General features: G+C 39.9%; 1 protein-coding gene across 1 annotated transcript in view; it reads left to right on the top strand.

Moving 5' to 3' along the window:
• Positions 1-26,229, top strand: part of NSF (N-ethylmaleimide sensitive factor, vesicle fusing ATPase) — a 145,333-nt gene that overhangs the window by 49,901 nt on the left and 69,203 nt on the right. Inside the window, exon 9 of the mRNA XM_035030372.1 lies at positions 24,995-25,194. Coding sequence (XP_034886263.1) covers positions 24,995-25,194 — 200 coding nt within the window. The remainder of the gene's footprint in view (positions 1-24,994; positions 25,195-26,229) is intronic.

Here is a 26,229-nt window from a genome sequence, read left to right as displayed (position 1 = left end):
ACACACATTAAGTTGAAAAAACATTATTTATGTGAAAGGGAAGTTAGGATGGGAAATACAGGGAGATTTTTGTTCTTTTACTCTCTGTACTTCTGCATCTGAATGTTTTACTGTGATCTTATATTTCTACTTGTATAGTTAAGAAAACAACCAAAAGGTAATATCACAGGCTCTTTATCTTTTGTGGTGGCTTCACTGTCAGCACAACAAGGGAACGCAGGAACAGATGTGTCCCACGTCCTTCCTGGGGTTTCTGTGGAGGAGAAGAGCACAGGGGTAATGGGACCCCCCAGGGCTTTGATGGCAGCCCCTGACAGAGGGGAGTCAGAGGCACCTGTCCTTTTCCACTGAAAAGGTAAAACCAGTTTCCTGATATGTAACACACTACTTCCTCCTGTTACTTTTTTGCATTATGCTAATGGGTATAACCATGAGAACATTTGCATCCAGCCTTTACTCAGCTGTGGAAGCCCGAGAGGGTGGAGAGTGGGACACAGAGACTGGAGGGAGAGCAGAGTTTCTGATGTGTGAGGAACTGTGCTTGAATTTGCTCGGTCCTCCTCACACCTTTCCACCGAGGAATCCATCTCCCGTGACTCCTGACTTAAAGTGGTGGGTGTTTCTTCCCCTTTTACTCCCATATTTAGATTGGTGATGGTGATGTTGATGACAATGGTAGCTAATACTCCTGTAGTGCCAGGTGCTGTTCTAAGTGCTTGACATATATTAACTTATTTAATTCTCACAACAACCTTGTCAGGTAGATACTGTATCATCCCCATATTATGGAGATGGAAACAGTCTCGAAAGGTTAAGTAACTAACTAGTCCAAGACTTAGAGCTAGTAAATGGTGGAGTCAGATTTGAACCCAGGCAGTCTGGCCTCAGAGGCCATACCCTTAACACTTACGTTCTTCTTCTCTCATGAAAGCCTATCCTATAAAACTGCTAAAATGGGCCTTCTCAGCCCCACTTCTTGGGGCCTCTGAGGCAGTCTTTGAGGGAGGTAGAGCTAAGGGTTTTTCAACTGTGGCATCATAGACATTTTTGGGCCCGATCATTATTTGGTGTGAGGCGCTGGCTGTCCTGTGCATTGTAGGATGTTTAGCAGCATCTCTGGCCTCTACCTACTAGATGCCAGTAGCACTCCCTCCCTACCCTTAGTGGTGAGAATCAAAAATTATCCAGACATTGCCAAAATGGCCCTTGGGGGGCAAAATCACCCTTGGTGATCTAGTGCAAGCCCCTGGCTTCTCTTTACAGGTGCAGAAGCTATGGCCCAAGGTTACTAAGCAAGTCACAGGCAGAACTAGGACTAGAACTTGGTTCTCCTGATTCAGGAACCCTTGAAGGAGGAGAAGGAAGTAACTTACTAAGTTTGTCCAGCTAGTAAGTGGCCGAGCTGGGGTTGGAAGTAGGATGTCTGGTTCCAGAGTTCGAGTTCTCAGCTGTCTCTCCAGGTACTGGAGAGATGGAGCCAAGAATCAAGGAATCAAGGAAGCCCTGAAGTTTAGGTCAAAGAATATTCTATGATGAGTAAATAAGTGCCGCTTTTGCCTTTCTCCCTTAATTAATTCTCAAAGAAATTTACAAAGTTGTCCATATAGAAAGGTTCTGAGAACTTAGACATGACAGGTTAGGAGGGTGGGACAGAAGAGAGGAGTTACTGGAAACCCTGAAGGTCTGTAGGTCTGGCCTCACCCTCCACCCACCTTTGCCCCTATGTAGGTATAAGTAAGCGTTCAGAAAATACACTGCAGAAATCGGACTTCTGCATTTAGGTATCAGACAAGACAACTTTCTAAACTGTTTAAACTTTTCCAACCTCTCCGTCTCTTCTAATGAGTTAAACCACCTCCTCCTTCATCTTCCTTTTTGTCATCCTCCTCTTCTTTCTCCCTGCTTCTCCTGCTTCTCTTCCTCTCCTCCCCCACCCCCTTTCCTCTTCCCCTTCTTCTTTTTTAGATTAGTGGCATTTTCCAAAATCTCAGATTTTTGTGACTGCAGGAGGGTATTGACTAGGAATATAAAGATCTCTTTATCTGTTTGGGTTTTACAGTTTGAGCAGAGAAACTGTCCCAATTGAGATTTTTAAATTTTCTTATTTCTGGCAGATTTTCTGGGACTTAAATGTGGCAAAAATCAATGGACTTCTCTTGGCCTGGAGAAAAAGTATAAGTGCTCAATGTATGAGAATGAATGAACTCTCTATAACACTAAGGTCTTATAAATAAACTATCTTTCTAGGAACTGGATATATTAGAATTGTCATGAGCTCAAAGACATGAAGCATTGGTTGTAGGACTGCAGTGTCTAATAGGTAATAAGTCTAGTCCACTTTCTTCATGTGTTTTTTGGTACCTATGGTAGCATTAATACAGGAAGGAAGTGATTGCTATGGGTGTGTCCGGAAGCTTTGTCTTAAGTGAACTGTCAACTTAGAGATGGAACATAAATGCTAAAATCAAATAATCATTTAGAAGTTGAGCCCACCATAACCTAACAAGTGATATCAAAAGTCAGTATATGATAAAGTGCCAAATGAATGGTATAGATGAAAAGTCCTATTGCAGTTTTAAGAGAGAGAATCCCCGAAGTCTTCATGGAGGCAGAGCTTGAATGAGGCCGTGAATGCTGTATGATTTTGGATAGGAGGAGAGAGGATGGTCGTCCATGCCCTGGGAAGAGTGACAGACTCAGCAAGGTATAGAATTCACAGCTTAGACCAGTCTAGCAGAGCTGTTGTTGGAAGAAGCAGGAAATTAGATTTAGAAGTTAAGTTGGGGTTGTATGTGGAAAGCTATGAATCAGGAGATGAGGACTTCTTTTTTTTTTTTTGTAAATACTAAACCTATTTGACCTTCAAGACAGACTCAGGTGCTTCTTCTGTGCTTCCTCTATACCTTCTATATACTTAGAATGTAGCTCTCTTCTTAATATACTATAATTATTCATTTGAATTACACTCATAAGGGGGAGTTTCTCAACCTCAGCATTTTTGACATTTTAGGGTGGATAATTCTTTGTTGGGAGAAAGGCCTGGTCCTGTTTGTGGTAGGCTGTTTAGCAGCATCTCTGGCCTCTATCCACTCAATGCCAGTAGTTCCCCGCCTCTTTCCCCCTGTGTAGTGATCAAAAGTATTTCGCCTGAATGGCAAAATTGCCCTGCATTGAGAACCACTGCTTTAAGACCTTTGAAGGCACAATTGTAGTGTCTTTTTACCCATGTGTTATCAACATCAGGGCTGTTTGGAGTGTGGTCTACAGACCATTGCTGGACCATGAACCATTGTTTCCAGTCCATGATGAGATAAATATTGAAACTGAGAGTAAGAATTTAGAAACTTTTTTAGCAATTTAACATTAACACAAGGTTTTTTATTGTATTTTATAAGAATATCGATTAGAAACTTTTTAAGAAAAAAAAACTGGACCTTAGCATAGATAGTTTGAGAAGTATTGCCCAAGTAAATATTTGCTAAATGAATGACATTTTTTTTTAAGATTTTTATTTTTATTTATTTGACAGAGAGAGCGAGCGAGAGGAGGAACACAAGCAGGGGGAGTGGGAGAGGGAGAAGCAGGCTTCCCACGGAGCAGGGAGCCCGATGCAGGGCTTGATGCGGAGCTCGATCCCAGGACCCTGGGATCATGACCTGAGCCGAAGGCAGACGCTCAACGACTGAGCCACCCAGGTGCCCCAATGAATGACGTTTTTTAAAAAGATTTTGTTTTTAAGTAATCTCTACACCCAATGCGGGACTCGAACTCACAACCCCAAGATCAAGAGTTGCATGCTTCACCGACTGAGCCAGCCAGGCCAGGTGCCCCTAAATGAATGAAATTTTTTAACAAATGATTATAATGAGGAGTCATTGGAGAATTTTAGCAGTGGGATAAGACGAAGTGAATGTTTTAGGATAGTTAATATGGTTATTCTGTGTGAAAAGGATTGCTCTAGAGAAGAGCCTGGGAGACCAGTAGATTCTCCCATTTGTGTGGTCCTTAGAACCTGGATTGGGATGGTGGCAGTGGGGATGGAAAGGGAAGAAAAGATGCAAAAAAGGTTACAGAGATGAAATTGGCAGAATTTGGTGATTACTTATTGTGGGTGACAGAGTTGGCGGTGAGAAGTCAGGTCTCACTGAGAAAATGTTAGAAATGAGAAGACCAGGAGGACCTACTTTGGGGGGAGTGGAGATGTCATTGCACATATTTTTGTTACCACAAAGAGAAACTAGAACCTGAATTGAAGATAGGAAGAATTACTGATACTTATATTTAGTGAAGCCTAGCCTCAATCTCTGCATGTTTGAGAAGCACTCTGTTGACCACTCTTTCTTGAAATATCCTTTTTACTTGGTTTCTCTCACTCCAAGGGTTTCTGATTTTCCTTCTACCTCTGACTGTCCGTTTTGGGGGTGTGTATGTGTGTGTGTATGTGTCCTTTAAAATGCTGGAGTTCTTCGGGAGTCTGTCTTAGATCTCCTCTTTTCCTCACTCTGAGGCTGTTCTCCGTAAAACTGATCACACTGATTCCCATAGCTGCAGTGTTAGTATCTTGATGCCATCAACTCTCAAATATGCATATTTTGTCTCTGTCTCAGTGTAAAGTTCTGGATTTTTATTGGCATAACCTGTTGCCTATCTCATGATCACACAGATAAGTTCAAAATTAAATTCATTCACCTGCCCCTCCATCTTCCCTAAACATGCTCCAACTCCTGTCTTCTGTCTTAGGTAGTGCTCTAGCCGAAAATTTGGGCACCTTCTTTAACTCTCCTCTCTCCCTCCGCTCCACTTCCCAGATAGTCACAGAACAGACCGTCAGTGCTACAGTCTCCTCACTCTTCCAGATCTGTCCAGTCTCTCCGTCTCCCCCTCCCTCCGGTCCCTGCCACTGCCTTGTCAGGATCCTTTGCCTGCATTGCTCCCTGGGCCTTTAGCCTTGCCCTTCTCCAGTCCATTCTTTACACTATAACTGGAGTGATTTTTTTAAAAAGGCAAGTCTGATCCTGTCACTCCACTGGTTAAAACTCTCCAGTAGCTCTCAGCTTCCTCCATGGTTTATAAGCCCTATGTGTTCTGGCCCCTGACAAACTTCCCCTCTTCCCGAAGCCTGTGCCCCTCCCCCATGCTCTGGGTTCCAGCCAACCTGTCCTATTTCAGTTCCTCTAATGGCTCATGCTACTGTCTCTTACCTCTGTACCCCTGGGTACATTTCACCATCTTTTTATCCCACTCCTCTTCATCCTCACTATCAAACACTCCATAGAGGTAGTTGGTTGGTATGATTCTGTTGCCTAAGATACTCTTACAGCTCTGTAGGAGGCAAAAATCTTTAATCCATTGCCTTTAGTCAAATGTTTATAGATCTATTTCCTTATCTTAAACTTTTGTTGCTGTTGAAGATAGTTAACGCCTTAGATTATCCTCTTACAATGTTCGGTAATTGCCCATTTTGAACAGTGTTTGTTGATAAGGTAGTCAAGGGGACACTTAGAAATATTTTTTATTTGTGAACTCATACTTCGGCTGATTTATGTTTACTTTTTATCACATTCCATCAGAGAGGAGGTGATAAATGCTCTACCACTTCTATAAATCTTGTCAGTTTCTTATATGTGAATACTGATTTAGAAAAATGACTATCTGGATAGGATATTGGAGGAAGGGAGGTGGAAGAAAGAATTAGTGATAATGTTAGCAAAAAGCTGCATGGAACTTAATACAGAATTATTTAGGAGAGTACTTCTACCGGGACGCAAAAAAGAGACTTTTCATAGAATTCCATATGACTCGTTACTTGGAGCAATATACCTTTGATAGTATGTTTATAATTTAAAAAAACCTGCAAGAAACGTGGGTTTCTTTTTGTTTTTGCTTTTTGTTTTTTAAATAACACGATGTTCTTTCAGGTTTTTCAAAGAAGTTAGAGTAGACCGCAGTAAATCCCTTCCATATACCATTTTCCTAATTGTGTAAAATTTGACATTGGAAATTACTGTAGATCATGTATTCAGTACTCGAAGATTTCCTGTACTGGTGGCTTTGAGTTCTTCATTAACACCTCAGGCTCTTAACACGGTATCTTTTCTCTGGGCAAGTGATAGTTTGAGTTCCGTTCCTATTCCGGAGTGACTGAAAACTGATGTATAAAGATACATACATCTGTAGCTTGAACTTCTCTGCCGTTTATACCTGTATTTACTCGAACTTATCCACAATGACATAATTTTTTTGGAAGTGCTTTGATTTTTAAAAAATCTACCTAGAATCCTGTCATGAGGGAGAAAACTTAGCAAGACTTAAGAGCCTTTTGATAATGAGTGGTTACTACAGGATAAACCTATAATTAGGATGCAGCCAAGCCACACATTAGATACATTCAGTCAAATCTCAGATATACATAGGCGAATTATCCAGACTGCTGACTATTAGTGCATTCCAGGGACATTTCTCTGCTGATCCACAACTACTTTTTTGCCTGACGCTTTTCCTGTGTTACTGAACTTTTTCTACAAAACTTCTCTTGATTCTTTTTGCTTTTCTGTCTGCCACCTGATTACTTGGCTTCTTCCATAACTCATTTAGACAACCAGTTGTGGCTGTGATGAACTTAGACCAAGGGAGATAGGGAAGACGTGCTTCACTTGAGTTACAGATTCTCTGTAATCTCTTCTTTCTCTGGATGGAGAAGTCTGCCCATATGTGATAATAAATGACAGAACTCAGCTGTTCAAAATTCACATTTGTCTTGTAAGTAGTAATGGCTCCAGGTGGGACACTGTATCCACACGAGGAGAGAAAGATGATAGTTTTTTACCATAGACAAAAGATTGAATCCTTTTCTTCATTTTATGTAAAAATGAATTTTTAAAAAGTTGAATTGGTTGAACTTGTAGTTGAATAATTCTGTTTTTGACAACTCCTATAAGAATTTGAAGGAAAAGATCATTTAGAAGGATAGCTAGAAACAGAATAAAAGTCATTGTTTATGTTTATTATCTTAATTATCCAATCCATTCTCAGACACCATTTGCCCCTTTTGCTTGTAGCCCCTTTGCTTCCTGCACTCAGTTGCTGCTGTCAAGGTATGACAGTTGCTCAAAAGGATTGTCACCCATTTTGCATTATCTAATACTCCTCTCTGTGAGAGAACCACAAGTAGACAGTATATCCGTAAATATAGTAGATTTAAGTACATTAAGGTAGCTATATATTTGAATCAGAATTAGACCAGGTGAGAGTAGGAGACCTTAGAAATTAACTAGTCTAAAATTTTCCAAATTTACTTAAACTTACTTAAGCATACGTACATAAAGATAATGTTCCAAGGAAACACCAGTTTTGAGAAACACTGATTTTTATTCATGTCATTCTTATTTTGTAGATGAGGACATTGGGGCCCCAGAAGAGTAAGCAGCTTATTTAAGCTAAAGGAAGAGGGGGCTAGAATCCAAGTTGCCTTACTCCCAGCCTGGTACCCTTTCGGTTTCTTGATTCAGCCACTGAAAATGTTTGATTTATTACTGTTTTTTTTTATTCCTGATTTCACAACTTGGATGTGAAGCCATATTTCCAGTTCTCTAGGATAAGCTTCATTATTTTTTGGAGTCTGAATTTGATTCAGAAAGCCCCATCCTGCCTTTAGACCACTTCAGGTTTTCTGGTGGGCCTGAAGGTTCCAGAGATAGTACTTTTCTTTTTTTTTTAAATCTACTCATCACCTTTCCAGCTTTGATAGGGTCTTTTTTTTTTTTTTCTTTAAATGTTTTATTTATTTATTCATGAGAGTCAGAGGGAGAGAGGCAGAGGCAGAGGGAGAAGCAGGCTCCCCGCCTAGCAGGGAGCCCGATGCGGGACTCGATCCCAGGACCCTGGGATCATGACCCGAGCCGAAGGCAGACGCTTAACCGTCTGAGCCACCCAGGTGCCCATGATAGGGTCTTTTATTAGATCTCTCAGATCTAAGATTTCTGTTTATAAAAATACTTTTATTAATTTTTTTAATTATAGAAATACATGTTTATTATTTTAAAAATACACAAGTAAAAAGATAATCACTCAATATAAAAGAAAAACACCTGAAAACTGTTATTAATATCTGGAGTATATCATTTTACTAGTTTTTGCTTTGCATATATATACACACACACATATATATGTATGTATGGAGGGGGACAAAAATGTGTTTTCCTGTTTTGTAATCTCTTCTCCTCCACTCAGTAATGTAAAGTTTTTCTTAAATATTCTATAATTTATTTTATAGAATGAAAATGCTGTAGCTTATTTAAGTCCACTACAGTTAGACATATAAATTGTATTTACTTTTTCACTATTATACACTATGTTGTGACAATGACCCTTGAAGCTAAATGTTTTTTGCATGTCCATATTTATTTAGGATAAATTCCTGGAAGTGGAATTTGGGAATCAAAGAGCATTCCCAAGTGTAAACCCTTTTTTCATGCACTGCCAAATTTAGACTTCCTTCTTAAAAAATCAAAATGTTATAGATGAAGTCAATCACTAAATAGGTTCTCTGGAAGAGAGAGAAATGTAGGAACTCTAACGGTTTACTGGGAAAATGATGGACAAGGTGTCAAGAGTGTTGGAGCCTAGTCTTAGATTTGTCATTGACTGTGTGACTCGTTAGTGTAGTTTCCCCATTAGTAAAAAGGGGAAGATAGACTAGATATAGAAATGTTTCTGGAACTACTACCATGGGAACACCTCATTTTAGTGAGATATGAAGTCTGTACATAGACTCTGGCAGGGAAACTCATCCTTCAAGTTGCAGCTTGATTACCTTCTCTGGAAGATCCCTCACACATGTATCTTGCCAGGAGAAGGAATTTTTTCTCTTTGGTTTCTCATAGCCCTTTATTTTGTTTCTGTACAGTTGTGTCTTTGATTTTTAATATTGAGCTCCTTATGACAAAGGCCATCTTACTCATCTCCTTAAAGAACTCGGCTTAGCATATTTTGGGGTATCTAATGGATACTCAGTAAATATCTGTGGGAGTTGAGAGTGATACGTAGGTCTCCATGTCCCCAGCCTATGAAATCAAAGAGCCTAGCCTCCTACTGAGCCTTGTCTTTTCCCACTCTGAAGAGCTTCACCATGTTTCTTCAGTTTTGGGGTGGTTATTCGAAAATGTCTCTCCTTCTGATGCCACTTCTATTTAGTAACACAATTATTCTCCATCTTTGGGGTCTATCAAAATTTGGGGGAGCTTTAAAAAAAAAACCCAGAAGCGGATTCCCAGGTTCTCCCTCAGGTCCACTGAGTCTGAGCCTCAGGCAAAGCCGACTACGCAGTGCCACCAGCGGCTGAGCTGTCCCTGTAGTGCTCACTTGGTGTTGGGCAGATTGGTGTTCAAGTTCCGGCGCTCTTGTTCTGCTGTGTCTCCAGGGGACAGTCTTTTTACTGCTGCAATCCTCAGTGCCTCATCTGACATAAGAAGAGTAAAAATAATATGTAGCTCACAGGGCTTTTTAAATGGTTACAGAAGAGAACATACGAGAAAGCGCTTAGGACAGTGCTTTCAGTAGCTGCACTTCTAGCCTCCATCTGTCCCTTCTTGGGTTCTGTATGCATTAATTATTTATTCATTTCTTTTGCTAAAACATTTATGTTTTTCCAACTCTTAGAAGTTAATATGCTCAGAGTGGAGGTTTAATAATTCCATTTCCGAAAGGTAATATTTCATGTGAACTTATTCATGCCTTTTGTCCAAGCATTTAGTGGTGATTCTTAGATTACCTTTACTGTGTGTAACATATGGCTCTATCTCCAGAAGGTTTCACCATCTCTCATTAGAATTCTTACTGAGGGGCCCCTGGGTGGCTCAGTCAGTAAAGTGTCCAACTCTTGATCTCAGCTCAGGTCTTGATCTCAGAGTTGTGAGTTCAAGCCCCACATGGAGCTCCAAGCTGGGTGTGGAGTCTATTTAAAAAAAAAAAAAGAAAAGAATTCTTACTGAAATGAATTCTTGAAATGTTCAAAACTTTGTTACATATTTTTTTTTTTAAAGATTTTATTTATTTATCTGACAGATAGAGAGAGACAGCGAGAGAGGAAACACAAGCAGGGAGGAGTGGGAGAGGGAGAAGCAGGCTTCCTGCTGAGCAGGGAGCCCGATGCGGGGCTCGATCCCAGGACCCTGGGATCATGACCTGAGCCGAAGGCAGACGCTTAACGACTGAGCCACCTAGGCACCCCACTTTGTTACATATATTAAACATGTTTTCTCATCCCACAAATAGTTATCTCTTCCTAGTTACCTTTATTTTCTAGGTCAGTGGAGTCATGTTTTCTTCCCTTTTTGCTTTGCATGCATTTTTTTTTTTTATTAAGACTTTTTTTTTTTTTAAGTGCAGTTTTAGGCCCACAGCAAAAGGGAGGGGAAGATAAAGAGATTTCCTATATATTTCCGTCCCCATACATGCATAGCCTCCCCCATCATCATCTCTTACCAAATGGTATCTTTGTTATCATTGAACCTACATTGACGCATCATAATCACCTATGGCCCATAGTTTACGTTACTGTTTACCCTTCATATTGTATATTCTGTGGCTTTGGACAAATGTATAATGACATGTATCCATTATTGTGGTATCATACAGGGTATTTTCATTGCTCTACAAATCCTCTGTGCCTTCCCTCCCCCCCATCCCTGGCGATCACTGATCTTTTTACTGTCTCTGTAGTTTTGCCTTTTCCAGGATTTCATATTGTTGGGATCATATTTTTCAGATTGGCTTCTTTCACTTAGCAGTATGCATTTAAAGTTCCTCCCTGTCTTGTCACGACTTCTTTTCAGAAGACTTCTTCTTCAGATTGGCTTCTTTGACTTAGCAATATGCATTTATTCCTCCATGTCTTGTCACGGCTTGATAGCTCATTTCTTTTTAGTGCTGAATTGTATTCCATTGTCTGGATGCACCACGGCTTATTTATCCATTCACCTACTAGAGGGCATCTTGGTTGCTTCCAAGTTTGGGCAATTATGAATTATGAATAAAGCTCTTATAAACATCTGTGTACAGGTTTTAGTGTGGGCATAAGTTTTCAGCTATTTGGCTAAGTACCACGGAGTGCAATTGCTGTATCATATAGAAGGAGTATGTTTAGTATTGTAAGAAACTGTCTTCCAAAAGGCTGTGCCATATTGTATTTCCACGAACAACAAATGAGAGTTCCTGTGCTCCATATCCTCATTAGCATTTGCTCTTGTCAGTCTAGGGATTTGGGCCATTTTAATAGGTGTGTAGTGGTATCTTGTTGCTTTAATTTGCATTTCCCTGATGACATATGATGTAGGGCATCTTTTCATATGCTTATTTGCCATCTGTATATCCTGTTTGGTGAAGTGTCTGTTAGGGTCTTTGGCCCATTTTTAAATTGGGTTATTTTCTTATTTTTGAGTTTTAAGAGTTCTTGCTATATTTTGGTGCTTCATCACTTATGTCTTTTGCAAATATTTTCTCCCAGTCTGTGGCTTTTCTTCCCATTCTCTTGACATAGTCTTTCACAGGGCAGTTTTTAATTTTAACAAACTCCAGCTTATCAATTATGTCTCTCATGGATCACGCCTTTGGTGTTGTATCTAAAAAACCATCTCCATACCCAACATTATCTAGGTTTTTTCCCTACGTTGTCTTTTAGGAGCTTTATGGTTTTGCGTTTTACATGTAAGTCTGGGATCCATTTTGCATTAGTTTTTGTGAGGGGTGTGAGGTCTGTGTCTGGATTCCTTTTTTTTTCTTTTTTTTCGCATGTGTATGTCCAGTTCAGCACCATTTGTTGAAAAGACAATCTTTGCTTCATTGTATTTGCCTTTGCCCTTTTGTCAAAAATCAGTTGGCTGTATTTGTGTGTGCATGCATTTTTCAAATCCATTATTGAAAACTCCTAATTTTTTTCTGCTTCATTTTTTGGATCATTCCTTTTTTATTTTTTTATAGCTTCAGTAAATTATACTTGAACTATAAACAATATCCTCTTTATTTAATCTTCCTAGCCTCAGTCTCTTTTTTTCCTTCCTGTCCTGGAATATTTATTTCAAAGCTCATTGTCTTTGCAAAACTAGGTGGCTCTGTCAGGGAATATCAAGGGAATTACCAGAATCTCAGCATTGCAAGGGATCTTAAATGTCATTTAGTTCATACACTTTTGTTTGCATTTTCTCTCCATTTTTGCTAAATAACTTGTCGAGTTCCTTAGTCTAAGCTTAGATTCCTGCAGTGACGGGAATCATTCTCTTTGAATGTTACATTCCATGTTTTGGACAACCGTACATGTAAGTCTTACTTATGTTAAGGTGAGATGTGTATCCTTGTAGCTTCTACAAGCTCTAGTTCTCCCCACTAAGACTATATAGAACAAGGATGCTTCTCCTTCACTATGAAAGCTCTTAAGGCATATGAAGAGAGCTGTTCTGTCCAGACCTAAAGTCCTGCAGGATTCATCTTTTTCCTAAGCTACATCTCCCAGCTGGGTTGGTTCCTCCAGCCAGTCCTTTTATAATTTATTTTCAGCCCATTACCATCCTATTCACATTCCTCTGAACTTTAACATTTGTTTATATTCTCCTTAAGTTGTGAAACCCAGAAATCAGTGATGTCCTGCAAGTGTCTCCCCTGTTCTAAAATAGGCCAGAACTCCATCCTTTGTTCAAAACCTCAGTCTTCTTTTAATGCATGCTAGAATTGCATTAACGTTTTTGACATCCACATTCTATCTTGGATTCTATCTCACGTTGAATTACTGTTGAGTAAAACCCCCACATCATCTCTCACAAAACCATACCTCCCCCAGCTGTACTTAAATACAGAAATCTTACATTTATTCTTGATAACTTATCTTGTTAGAATAGTTCTTTGCTGTTCTATAGCTACAACTTGTCAAGGAATAAGAAATGTGTCCTTCTCAGCTTACGATTTAATTAAAGCCATAGAACATATACACTAAATAAAATAAAACTCTCAGAACTCTTAGAAAATGACTTAGTGTCAGTTGTAAGTATGAATGGTTCTCAGTGTCCTCTGGCCTGCATTAGACTCACCTGGGTCGGGGCGGGGTGGATGCTTATTAACTGGTCACCTTCCTCAGCTCCACTTCGGACTTAATGAATTCAAATTTCTAGGAGTGATGCCTGAGAATCTGCATTTTAACAGGCCCCATTGAACACTGGTGCATGTGAAAGTTTGATGACTGCTACCATAATTGTTGGAGAATAGAACCAAAGATGTGATGCGAGTGAGGTAATATTGACACAGTCCGATGTGACAGGCTTAGGTGGCATTACTTAAGGAGGTGATTTGTGAGGAGCAGAAGGACATGAACTTGATAGAGTGAGTAGAAGTTCCAGGTGTAGGAAAAGAAAGAATAAGTTGTCTGCCAGAGAAGATAAGATATTTGCTAGTCTGCAGCAGACGCCTTGTAGAGCAGCAAGTAAAATAAGTAGACAGAGGGAAAAAGAAGCAAGGGAAAGCTGTAAAATTCTGAAACTAATAAGAACACATGCTGCCACATGGCAGCAAGGCAGGACCTGCCATAGTAGAAGCGTGATCTTTGTCATCAAGAATTCATGAAATACCAGGCCACACCCTAGAAGGGAGTGTAAAAGGGTGGGGGTGTCAGCAGAGATTAGTTTGGAGAGTTGCTACACATACCCCATCTTTAGTTCTAGGCTATCTAATGAGAAGATCTATATTAAATTTCAGTTGACTAATTTGGATATAGACCAGTCAGGTGGTAGACATCACACAGCTGCTTGGTGCTCAGGGCGGAGGCCTTTTTCACTTTATCGTAACGGAACTCAAAGTGTTCTTGAGAATATTTTAAAGTTGGCGGGGCACAGCAAATCTCTGCTAGACAGAATGATACCTGTGGATGATCAGAGACCTGACTGCCCAAATGGGTCAAGAGTGAGTTTTTTGTCTTGAATGTGCCTTTTCCTTAAATATTTGATAAATGCACAGCTCAGCAAATTGCAGATGATAGCCTGTGTTAGATGCTGATTGACAGTCTTTGAAAGGGACAAACAAACAAAAAGGGCCTCCTGTATTACATTGTATTTTTGGAAGTGATGCTCTAAGTCCTCACTGCATGGCTGGAAAATTCAAAACTATTTCTTAAAGTAAGTAATCTTATCATACTACTGAAATGATGAGTTGGATGGAAGTGAGAACATACTCATTGTTCTAGGAGAAGTTGGAATTACACAAACTTTAAAACAAAAGATCATATATTAATATCAACTTGTGATTATATTTCTGCAAGTGCATGCACTGTTTAAAAATAAGCATTCAAATCTGGTTTATACAACTGCAGAGAGAAGCATGCAAGACTTGTGAATATGTCCTGACTTGCCACTAGTCTGTTGATAGTCTCCCTCTTAGGCAAACATGGCAAATCTGTCTGCATTTGAACTGGAAGCTACTTGGACTTCCCCTTTAAACATCAGCTGTCATTCAAAACCCACTTCACACTTTCTCTCTTTACAGATCACGTTGCCCACAAAATGAACTAAACACTCCTTAACCCTGATGCTAATTTGACAGAGATCACTTCTAATATATTATCATTCTGTTTACTCTTGTGTAAAATCAATGGGTTGTTGTTGTTTTTTTATATTTATGTATAATTTTTCTTCTTTCAGATACCTAAAAGTTGACTGACAGTTTTTCCTCAGTGCAGCTTGCTTCTGATATCATCTCAGGAAAACAAAGAAAATTCACTGCTTTTTAAAATAAAAGAGCCTAGCAAACATACTTGTCACTTTTTTGGGATAATGTTTTGTAAGATTATAAACAGCAAACATTACTGTTTATTCATTTTAGTGCAGTGGTAAGGCTATGTATTTTCCATTGAGCTATTTTAAGAAGAGAGATTACAATTAGCGTATTAGATATCTTATATTTTCATGTATCATTTTCATCAGGGGGTGGATAAGCCTTATTATAATGGATGAGGTCCTCTACAATTTAGACTTTCGGATCAGAAATCATTTCAGGTTATTTGTAGCACACACCTTAAAGCCTCTTCGACTTGTCCCCACCAGAATTTGTATGATTATAATCACTGGGTATCAATACCTGGGGCTCAAACAATATTCCAAGTCTTATACATTGCTGGAGAATTAACTGCTAATTCAGCGGAGAGAGTAAGAAGTGAGGTGGGAAGGCATATCATAACTCACATGAAGAGGGAAAGGGTAGGCTGTGGTAGTCTAGCATGGCAAATGCGCTTTTGTTTTTTTTGTTTTTTTTTGTTTTTTTTTAAGATTTTTATTTTATTTATTTGAGAGAGAGAGAATGAGAGACAGAGAGCATGAGAGCATGAGAGGGAGGAGGGTCAGAGGGAGAAGCAGACTCCCCGCCGAGCAGGGAGCCTGATGCGGGACTTGATCCCGGGACTCCAGGATCATGACCTGAGCCGAAGGCAGTCGCCTAACCAACCGAGCCACTCAGGTGCCCGCAAATGCGCTTTTGGATGAAGTACCCAGAAATAACCTCAGTTCCTCCCAGGTAGCACCAGGTCGTTCCAGGTGAGTGCCAGCAGAGCAGGGTGTGTGCTCCCTGAGAGGGAAGTGGCAGCTAGGGACTATGACAGTGGTTACACTGGGGAGACACAGGGGACTTTGGAGAAGAAACATACAGTAGAACAAGAGGTGGAGGAGATAGCAGGATGCATACACATGGAACTGATAATTATAGTGGCCTGGTTTATGTTAGTGAGTTATGTGTTGACCCTAAATGAGCCTGGAAAACTTGAGGCATGGTTTGAACTCTGCCTGAGGCATAAGAGAAGCAGGTGGGATTGACTTTGATAGTAATCCAATCTACCGGGAAGACAGAGGCTGAAAGGGATATCATAGGGGGGCTGAAGCCATGGAGAATCCTGATTTACTGAAACCCTCGTGAAGCCTTTGTGAAATTGCTGTGGTCCACCTCATTTACTACTGTGCTCATTTGGAGTTTGAGGTCCATCAGAATGTGTACTATCACTTGCAATGTTCAAGTGACAGTAGTGTGTGATAAGTTAAGGGGCCACCATTGTCAGTCTCAGAAGGAATTTCATAAGCAAAATAGTCACTTATTTTCAAGCTTTACAGTCACCTAGCAGTGATGTAATTCTCACAGAACAGTTAGGAGTCTGGTTGCATTTCATTGCTCATCTCCAACAAGTTGGTAAAGGATAAGCTGATATTAATTAATAGCCAATATTTATGAGCTCTTACTCTATGTCAGCAAGTCTGCTAAGTGCTTTGGGTGCATTATATTTAATCCTCATACTAACCTTCTGAGGTAGTTGCTGTTAGCTAGCAAACTGAAGAGCCGGGATTTGAAACCAGGCAAGCTGAGTCTGGAGCTTGCACTTTAGACAATGTATATAAAATGGAATTCGTTTAACATAAAGACTGTCTTTCATTCTGAGATTACATCCACTCTACCTTTTGATATGAAGATATATCTCTTTTTATGAAATGGTAGTGTTAGGAGATGTCAGGTTTGATTTTGTTATTGTTTAAGAAATCTTTACTTTGCAAATAAAAACTAAGCAACCCTATGACATCACTTCTCCGCTGTTAAAAAAAAAAGTACTTTTTCTAGTTTGTGAAATCAAGGTCTGAAAACCACTGCTCAGAAAAGTGAGACAGTTAGTAATTTTTAATGTTCTCTAGAGATTTTTCACTCAAATTATTTCCTAATGCATTTAATCTGATCAGTCCTCATCCATCTGGCACCTGACCACAAATCATATGTTCATCCTGTGGACAGATACCTATTGTGAAACATAATTAAAATGCAGTCTGTGGTTCATATTCTAGGGTGTCATTAAACACTCTTTATGACAAGTGGTCTGGAATGAGGTACAAGCCAGCCTTATACCAAACGCTTTACTGAATGTAGTCTTACAGTGAGGTTCCAGTGTCTCGGGAACTTAAATCCTTAGTAAACAATGGCATTATCATTGGCTATGTTTATTTCTTGGGCATTTTATATTGTTCATACCTTTGGTAGTAGCTATTATATAATAATAGGGTTAATAAACATGAACATTTTTCCTTGTCAGTAACATTTGGAGAACAAAATGAGAGCAAGAGTAGCCCCGCTCGAGAAGAATGAACAGGGGAGCCAGATAAAAAGCTGCCCGACTCACTTGCTCTTCCTGAGTGTGATCTCTAGTGTGTTTTATTTCTGTCTCTGTTATTCTGGACTTGGGTGTCCTTGCTGGTGATTTGTTCAACAGTCTATCTTCACAGTTCTTTGCTTCTTCATTTCCAGGAAACTTTCCTTCATTCCATCTCAGCCACCCCCTCTTTGGTCATAACCCAGGCTTCACTGTTACCAGTAACCACCCCTTCAGGGATCTCAGTGTTAAGCATCCTGCCTCCCATTTGTCCCGCGGTAGCTTTGCCTTCACTCCAGCTCTAGCAGCTTGGATCCCACAGGACCCTCCAGTTAATTTACTCTGTCACTTCCCAACCTTTTTGATCTCTCTTCCCTCTTTACCCAGCTTCGAGTCTGTGGTCTGTCACGTTTATCCTCCTCAAATACAACCTTAATGGCCTTGCTTCTTATCTTCTGTGTGTGTCACAGCCCTGGGTATGTCTCCGCTACCTGCCTACTCTGGATCAGTACCCAGACTATTGGATATGGCTTAAGAAGAGCACAAAGCATGGTGTCTGATCTCAATTTAAATTTAAGAAGCACATCTCAAGTGGGCCCTCCGTGTTTCTTGGAATCAGTATTTCCTGCTATTCCTTCTGTATTTCCCTAGTCTTGCCACTTTACTGTCCTTCTCTCGAAGAGGACTAGTTCCTCTTTTCCGTTCTCCTCAGACCTCCGGCACCACCTCTTCCAGTCCCTCCTCACCAGCTGCTGGTGCCCTGGAATCATGATTTCATTGAGAAAATAGAAGTAGTCAGAAGAGAACTGCCTCTTCTTCCCCACCACCAAATGTAGCATTTGTTGAGTGAGCGAAAGAATATGCTATCCCAGAACTTTTATTTACTTCTATATTCAAATGTAATAAGCAACTTAAATTCCAAAACTATATAAGTCTCTTTTTGGCCATTTTAGATTATGCTTTTCCCAACCACCATCCTTTACGTTACTATAACCAAGAGTTATAATATGTTTGTGCCTTAACCAAATAAAAAGTAGGTATTTTTAAGAAGAAGAAGTTGATTATTAACAGGAGCAGTTAGTAAAATAAGCACTTAAGTAATTGAATACAGGAAATTAAGAGAAGAAATCCTTTGGAACTATGTTTGATTATGCTGTTAAACCACGATAGTTCTAACTTATATAAATGATAGAGGAAGGAGAAAAGATGCAAATGATGTAGAAATGAAGATAAAGCCTCAAACTTTGTGGATGAGAACAAGTCATGTGATAGTTTCGCCCTCACACTTTAGGAAAATTAGATAATAGAATTTAGTTACAAGTATGTTGACTTTAAATTTATGCTGTTATTTACCTCATGTTGCCCCACTTAAAGATTCAGTTTTGAAAAAAATAAAGGGGTTAAAACCAAAAAAAGTCAAGATTCTTATTCCAGCTTTAATGAAATTTGTATTTATGGAGTTGAGTAAGTCTACACCTTACAGGGGCGCCTGGGTGGCTCAGTGGTTAAGCGTCTGCCTTCGGCTCAGGTCATGATCCCGGGGTCCTGGGATCGAGCCCCACATCGGGCTCCCTGCTCAGCGGGGAGTCTGCTTCTCCCTCTGACCCTTCTCCCTGCTTGTGTGTGCGTGTGTGCGCATGTGCGTGCACTCTCTCTCTCTCAAATAAATAAAGAGAATCTTAAAAAAAAAAAAAAAAGTTTGCGCCCCCACCTAACACTGTAAGTAGCTTAGATAATCACAACAAAGAGGAGAGTCCCTCAGTGACCTGAGTTCCATATGCTGAGTTCACTTAATGGCATCTGTCTGCTCAGGCATGAGTTCCCACACATTTTCCCGGTTCCCCATGTTCTTTCCAAACCTTTACCATGCTTCCCAGGATCATCTCCTTGTCCCTCATTTTGTAGATGACCTAGCTCCTGCTTCACATAGTAAGTAGAGCACAGCAAGCAAAACCTCAGCTCACTTCCTCATCCCCTTTTACCTAACTAATCTCTAATCTCAGAAGAAGAGGTTTCCTTGCAAGGTATCTCTCGAAATCCCTCCCTCCTTTGTATCGCCAGAGTTTCTCAAATTGTGATCTCTGTTTGTTCCTGCTTATATTACCTAGCTTCCTTCTCCTACCTCAACCCGAAATGATCTGACCCTGACCTAAGACCTTATGGCCCAGATCAGCATGAACTTCCTGGTTTTTAAATCTAGTGTTCTTTCCAGGCCCCATCCTCTGTCTCTGCAGCATTTGTCCCCATTATCACAACACCTCTGCTTAAAACTTCTTGTGGCTTTTCATGTGTCCAGAGCAGGCATTCAAAAACATGGAACCAGTAGTTCTGCTATCTTTTTTGAGCTTTTGATCTGTATTTTTTTTTTTTTTAAGATTTTATTTATTTATTTGAGAGACAGAGAGAGCACAAGCTGGGGAAGGAACAGAGGGGAGAGGGAGAAGCAGACTCCCCGCTGAGCAGGGAGCCTGACTCGGGACTTGATCCCAGGACGCTGAGATCATGATCTGAGCTGAAGACAGACACTTAACTGACTGAGCCACCCAGGCACCCCTCAACCTGTATTTTTTAAGGGATGTTACTACTTGAATCTTAAAGGCCTTATAGCCAGAAACAAAGTTATGATTTCCTCTAATCTCCTCTTGCTAACTTCTTAGTTATGTTCTAGGGTTTCATCATTTTACCATGTGCCCAGGCTACATACCTTTTGGGTCAACCTTGACTACTCCTTTTTCTTTTATTTTCCTTTGGTCTCTGAACTCTGATGAATTATCTCCCAAATCTTCCTTTCTTTTCCTACTACAATTTCTTACGACTGTTGCCTCTTTCCATTTCTGGTCTCTTGTCTGGTTTATTTCAGTAGTACATTCAGGGGTTTTAAATTTGGATTCCATGAATAGGCCTCAGAGGATCTAAGAATACCCTCAGAACTGCATGCAGTTTTTTTGTACATGTGCATTTCTCGGGACAGGTCCATTGGATGATTCCATGGGAAAGAATGTAAGAGATAGAATGAGAGAATATGACAATTTAAATGAGTCAGTTCCACTGATTTCTCTTCTTTCCAGGCCTGCTCTAAGTTCTGAGTAGCGAGGCACATAAGACATCAAGAAAGAACAAGTGACAGCAGTCAGTTCAGCTTGGCAGTCAGACAGGACAGTCCAGTGGCTATAGGTCAGAGGCTTTCCAGCATCAGAGCCATGTCTTAATGTCCCGCAGAAGCTCAGGAGAAAGCTGGGGCATCTCTAGGGAGGTGTCCTTCTAAGGCCTCTGGACCCATTTGTTCATATGCTTCCAAAGGACTTGGAGGGAAATGAAAGTTTAATTGGCAAAAATCCCGAGCCAGCCAATGAGGCAATGTCCCCAGAAAAAGGTTAAAAATATTCCTCCAACTACACTTTTACCCTCTCATCTTTGTTCTCTAGTCCTTCTTCCACTCTACCACCAGATTTAGTTTTTAAACGTATATCTCATTGTGCACTCTCCCTGATTAAAAATCTCAGGGTTTTTATAAAACAAATTAAAAACTCCTGGGCATGGTGTCAAGGCCTTCCATAGTTGAGAGTCTCCAGGCACTCCTCTCCCCTCCCCTCCAAGACTGTAGCCACAACAGGTTACTACTGGCTGTTTTGAAAGGACAGCTTCGATGTCCATACCTCTATGCCTTTGATCATGCTAGTTTCCCTCGTTAGGTGCCATTTCCTCTCCTGTGCCAATCATGAACCTCCTGCTATCTGTCCTTCAAGGCCTACACTAAATATTATTTCTTCCCACGTCCATCCCTAATTTTCTGCCATCACACTGGCAGAAGTCAGTCTCTCATGGCCAGATTCCAAAAACATTTCATACATATCTCTGATAATGTCATATTGTATTGTAGATAACCTATTTTTATTTCTGTCTTTCCTACTAAACCAGAAATGCCCTGCAGGTAGGGACTGCCTTTTTCATGTTTGTATCCCTAACACCTAGTTTCATGCCTAGTCCAAACAGGAGCTTAATACACTTTTGTTGAATAGAATTACTTGCGAAGAGTTTTTATGACTCATTTAAAATTAGAGACCAATGCTTATGTAATAAGTCAGAATAGGCTATAATAATAGTAGTAATAACAAAGTCCCATTTCCACTGCTTATTCAAGTAACTGCTTCCTTTGTGGAAGTGGATTTTGAAAATCTTCACATGTCAATGTATATTTTTGATGTGCTTTCTTGAGATCCTGAAAGAATTATAGTTCTAATGCAGACTAGAGCTTCTATGACATTCCTGTTGGTGTCATATTGAGTAGATTCTGTCATTTCAGAGATCTGTATGAAATACAGTAAGTTCCATGGATATGCATTTTATCTCTTTCAGACTTCATGGTAATATTTTGTGAATTGTTTATAAAGTCTGAGTTCATTTAATTCAAACCACATTAAATTGAGCACTTTCCACAGACGAAAACAGAGTTATGGAGTTAAGACTGTAGCACAGACAGTCCCCAACTTACGATGGTTTGACTTAATGATTTTTTGACTTTATGATGGTGTGAAAGCGATATGCATTCAGTAGAAACCATGTTTCAGATTTTGAATTTTGGTCTTCCTGGGCTAGAAATAGCACAATACTCTCTCATGATTCTGGGCAGTAGCACCCACCGCTCCCAGTTGGCCGTGCTATCACAAGAGTGGTCTTCAACTTACAATGGGTTTATCAGGAGGTAACCTCATCATAAGTTGAGGAGGGTCTATGTTATATATTATATAGTTCTGCTAAATTTGCAAAGTCCCAGTCACTGTAAATATGTTTTTAGGTATTCACATAAGTTCAGTTATGAAAGTAAACACTTCCATAAATGAACTTCAAATAATTTTTTTAAATCTTATTTTTTTTAAAGATTTTATTTATTTGTCAGAGAGAGAGTGAGAGAGGGAGCACAAGCAGGGGGAGCGGCAGGCAGAGGGAGAGGGAGAAGCAGGCTCCCCATTGAGCAAGGAGCCCGATGCGGGACTTGATCCCAGGACGCTGGGATCATGACCAGAGCCGAAGGCAGACGCTTAACTGACTAAGCCACCCAGTCATCCCTCAAATAATTTTTTTAAATGGTCTTCTCTCCCTCATTTTCTTTTGAGTTTTGTAGGAAAGGAATCAACAACAATTTACTTATTTAGCCATTTACTGAGTACACATTATATGCTAGACATTATGGTGGATGTTTGCAATTCCAGCTTGATGAGATAGCACCTGCCCTTGAATAGTTCATGGTCTAATGGAGAAGGTATATAAACAAATAATTGCAACTTAAACCTTGGGGAAAAGGAAAGAAACTCCTTTGAGAAGCCATGGTGAGGTTGAGAATGGATGTGTCTGCAGATGAATTTGTGGTTAGAGAAGCAATGAGCTAAAGGGATTTCATACCTGATAGTCTTTTTTTTTTTTTTTTAATATGTGAAGTATGAATCTAGATCTTTTCTGTGAGTTAAACGGATGGGGTAGGGGCACCTGGGTGGCTCAGTTGGTTAAGCGGCTGCCTTCGGTTCAGGTCATGATCTTAGGGTCCTGGGATCGAGCCCCGCATCAGGCTCCTTGATCAGCGGGGAATCCGCTGCTTCCTCTCCCTCTGCTGTTTCCCCCACTTGTCTCTCTGGCTCTCTCTCTCTCTCTGTCAAATAAATAAATAAAATCTAAAACAAACAAACAAACAAAACCGCATGGGGTAGCACTTGAGAAGAGAAGAACAATTAATTGGATAATTAATGCAGAGAATGGGAGGTGGACTGACGGAAACCAGTAAAGGGTGGCATGCAGTATTGAGAAGCAGTGAGCGTGGAACTGAAATTGGATAATAGGAAATTGTGAGAGTATCAGTCAGGACAGTGGTGTAATTTTCTCTGGTTATGCTCTTTGGCCAACGTGAAGGTGCAGTAAAGCCATTCAGTGGCCAGGCCTGTGGGATGGGTAGAACAGAAGTGTAAGAAGGCTAGGGAATTGAAAGAGAGTATAGCTTAATGTGGAAGGAAGTACCATTAGGAGGAAGTTGATAAACTTGGATAAAGTTAAGAAATTAGAGGATGAGGATAAGGCCTAGTACTTTGTAGGTCCTGGTCCTCAGCAAGTCTTCATTTTCTCCTTTTTGGCTCCCCTTTCCTCTGCCTTGTTTTACCACCACCATGACCACCTACCTCTGCTGTGGTTTATATGAATAGTTTCAAGTCATGATGGTAGCAGTTGGCTCGGAGGATAAGATTAGCCAGGTTCCCAAGTCTTCATCAAAAGTGCCCCAGTGGTTTGGATGCTAGCAGTGCCTCATGATGTTGGCCTCTAGAGAAGCTCAGGGCTTACCCCCTTATCTCACTACTCCTTGTACTCCAAGAGTGGATCAAGGGCAAAGATATTTTATTGGCCATGGTTCTCAGGACAGGAATTTACTCTGTGATGAGAAGGGTTAAGACTCTAAGCCTTCAAGGGTTTCCACTAAGTTCCCCTTGTCTCTACAAATCTAACCATAAGCACGCATCTCATTACTTTCAAGGATTTAAAAGGGAGTCTTTTTTTGACATATACAAGCAGTGACCATACTGGCAACCCAAAGGGTCTTCCTACTCAGAATCTAAAATATCTAGTAGAGTTGGTTGTACCTTGTGATTTCTTTTATGTGAGTTATTAAATGTATTGTCATAATTTTTTTTGAAGAAACAGTTTTTAAGGCTTTCATTCCAAATGAGGGCAAACTATTATACATGGAAACACTATATTGCATTTCCAGAAATTTTCTTTTTCACCTGTACTTTTGAGTGTAACACCTAAATCTAATAAATCATTATTTCACAGAATGCTTTTTTTGGTGTAATATAAGGAAAAAACTCATAAGAAAAGAGTCATGCATCCTAAGTGTGAAACTGCAAGAAAAGTGAGAATTCCTAGAGTTAGTAAACTGAAACCACAGGTCATCGGAATCTTAGAAATGAAGTAAATGCTCATGAAGAGTTGGCTAAAGAAATTCTGGGGAGTCTAAATCACCAATCTTGCTTTTTCCCTGTTGTTACTGATACCTTTTAAGGCATTTAGCAATGCTTGCCTGGAAAAGAATTGAATACTGTTCTTCTGAAACTTCATCTTCATCTGGGTGGTGCTGAGACAAGCGTGTGCCTCCCTTGGCATTAGTCACATGAAGTAGGACATTCAACTTTATCCACTAAGTTGTAACATCCATCTGGATCCTTCTGGATTGCTCTCTACCAGCCAGCTCAAAACATGTTTGCCCGTTCTTCAAGGGCTTGTGTTGACAGGTAGACCTGTAATTTCTATGACTAAGATATGGTTTCCATAGCCTACCGTATCATAATAGATTTGTGTTGAGTTAAATTTGCCTAAAAGCAGATCTCTTTTATTCTTTGACTTTAAAGTAAAAAATAATGGAAAATAAGTAATACTTCCTAATTAGGTATTTAGGTCAGAGAGACATCTTCAGAGTTAAAAGTATTCTAAATGATAGTTCGAATATACTTTTCCAAAGACCTTTAATTGGCAGCTTTCACACTCAAATATTGGTACTTGTGTAGGAATTTTTTTCGGATTTTCTATTTAAAAAAAGAGTTTTAGGGGCACCTGGCTGGCTCAGTCAGTAGAGCATGCGACTCTTGATCTCCAGGTCATGAGTTCAAACCCCATGTTGGGTGTGGAGCCTACTTAAAAAGAGCTTTAGTTCATTCTTGTTCGGCTCATGGCACTTGGATATTATATGTTAATGACATGACTATAGTTTTCCTAACAGGCATATGAAGAAGAAAGAAAATTTTCCTTTAGATGGAAATTTTCCTTTGGATTTTAGTTGTTATAAGACTGTTTTCTTTTCCTTTTTAGGTTGCAAACATGTTAAAGGCATCCTGTTATATGGGCCCCCAGGTTGTGGTAAGACTCTCTTGGCTCGACAGATTGGCAAGATGTTGAATGCAAGGGAGCCCAAAGTGGTCAATGGGCCAGAAATCCTTAACAAATATGTGGGAGAATCAGAGGCTAACATTCGTAAACTCTTTGCTGATGCTGAAGAGGAGCAAAGGAGGGTAATGTTAATATAAGTATAATTCAGTAAAAGTTTGTTTTCATTTATACAATGAATGAAACCCAAAGCTATGGTGGAAAACTTGTTACTGTGATCCATGTTTTGAAAAACATGCAGGTAAAATTTATTTAGTATTGAATTATAACACTGAACCAGGAATTATAGGGAATTTACATGATGTGAACAGATGTCATTACCCACATGTACATAATACAAAGATAGATGATTGTATAAGCCCAAGTTTTGCAAAAACAGATCATGAATTTATTTCCAGGCGTCACTTTTATTCCACGTTACTTTCAGAGACTTGAACTCATTTATCCTTTGGAAAAGGGGGGAATTAAATTTGTAAAATGACTTGTAGAATTATCTATATGTAAGTTTCATGAGCAGAAAGCTAGTTTACTTACCACTGAGTCTCCTCACTTGTAGAGTGACAGGTATGAGTTGTTAGGTCTCAGAGGAAAGTTTGATGTGGGTCTTAGAAAAAAATTAATTAAAAGTCAAACCAGAGTTTACTAATTGTTATGGTTAATTTTATGTGTCAGTTTGGGCCTCAGGGTGCCCACACATTTGGTTAAACATTATTCTGGGTGTGTTTGTGAGGATATTTCTGGACGAGATTACTATTTGCATTGGTAGACTGAGTAAAGCAATTGCCCTCCCTAATATGGGTGGGCCCCATTCAATCAGTTGAAAGTCTGACTAGAACAAAAGGGCTACTCCTCCCCTGACTAAGGGAATTTCCTACTGCCTGACTGCTTTTATCTGGGCCATCAGTTCTTCCCTGCCTTTATACTCAGACTGAAACTGCAGCCCTTCTTGTGTCTCCAGCTTGCCAACTGCAGATATGGGGACTTGTCAAGCCCCATAATTGGGTTACCCAATTCCTTATAATTAATCTTTCTGTAGATAGATATAGATTTAGATCCATATAGATCTGTGTGTGTATGTATGTGTATTTTCAGGTGTCCAATAGGATGGATCTATAGATCCATCTTATTGATTACATTTCTCTGGAAAACCCTCATACACT

The sequence above is a fragment of the Mirounga leonina genome, unplaced genomic scaffold (assembly GCF_011800145.1).
Source record: "Mirounga leonina isolate KUSES-001 unplaced genomic scaffold, KU_Mleo_1.0 Mir_364, whole genome shotgun sequence".
In the NCBI taxonomy this organism is placed as follows: domain Eukaryota; kingdom Metazoa; phylum Chordata; class Mammalia; order Carnivora; family Phocidae; genus Mirounga; species Mirounga leonina.
Note: the sequence above shows the minus strand (reverse complement) of the source record. Positions and strands in the feature narration are given on the sequence as shown.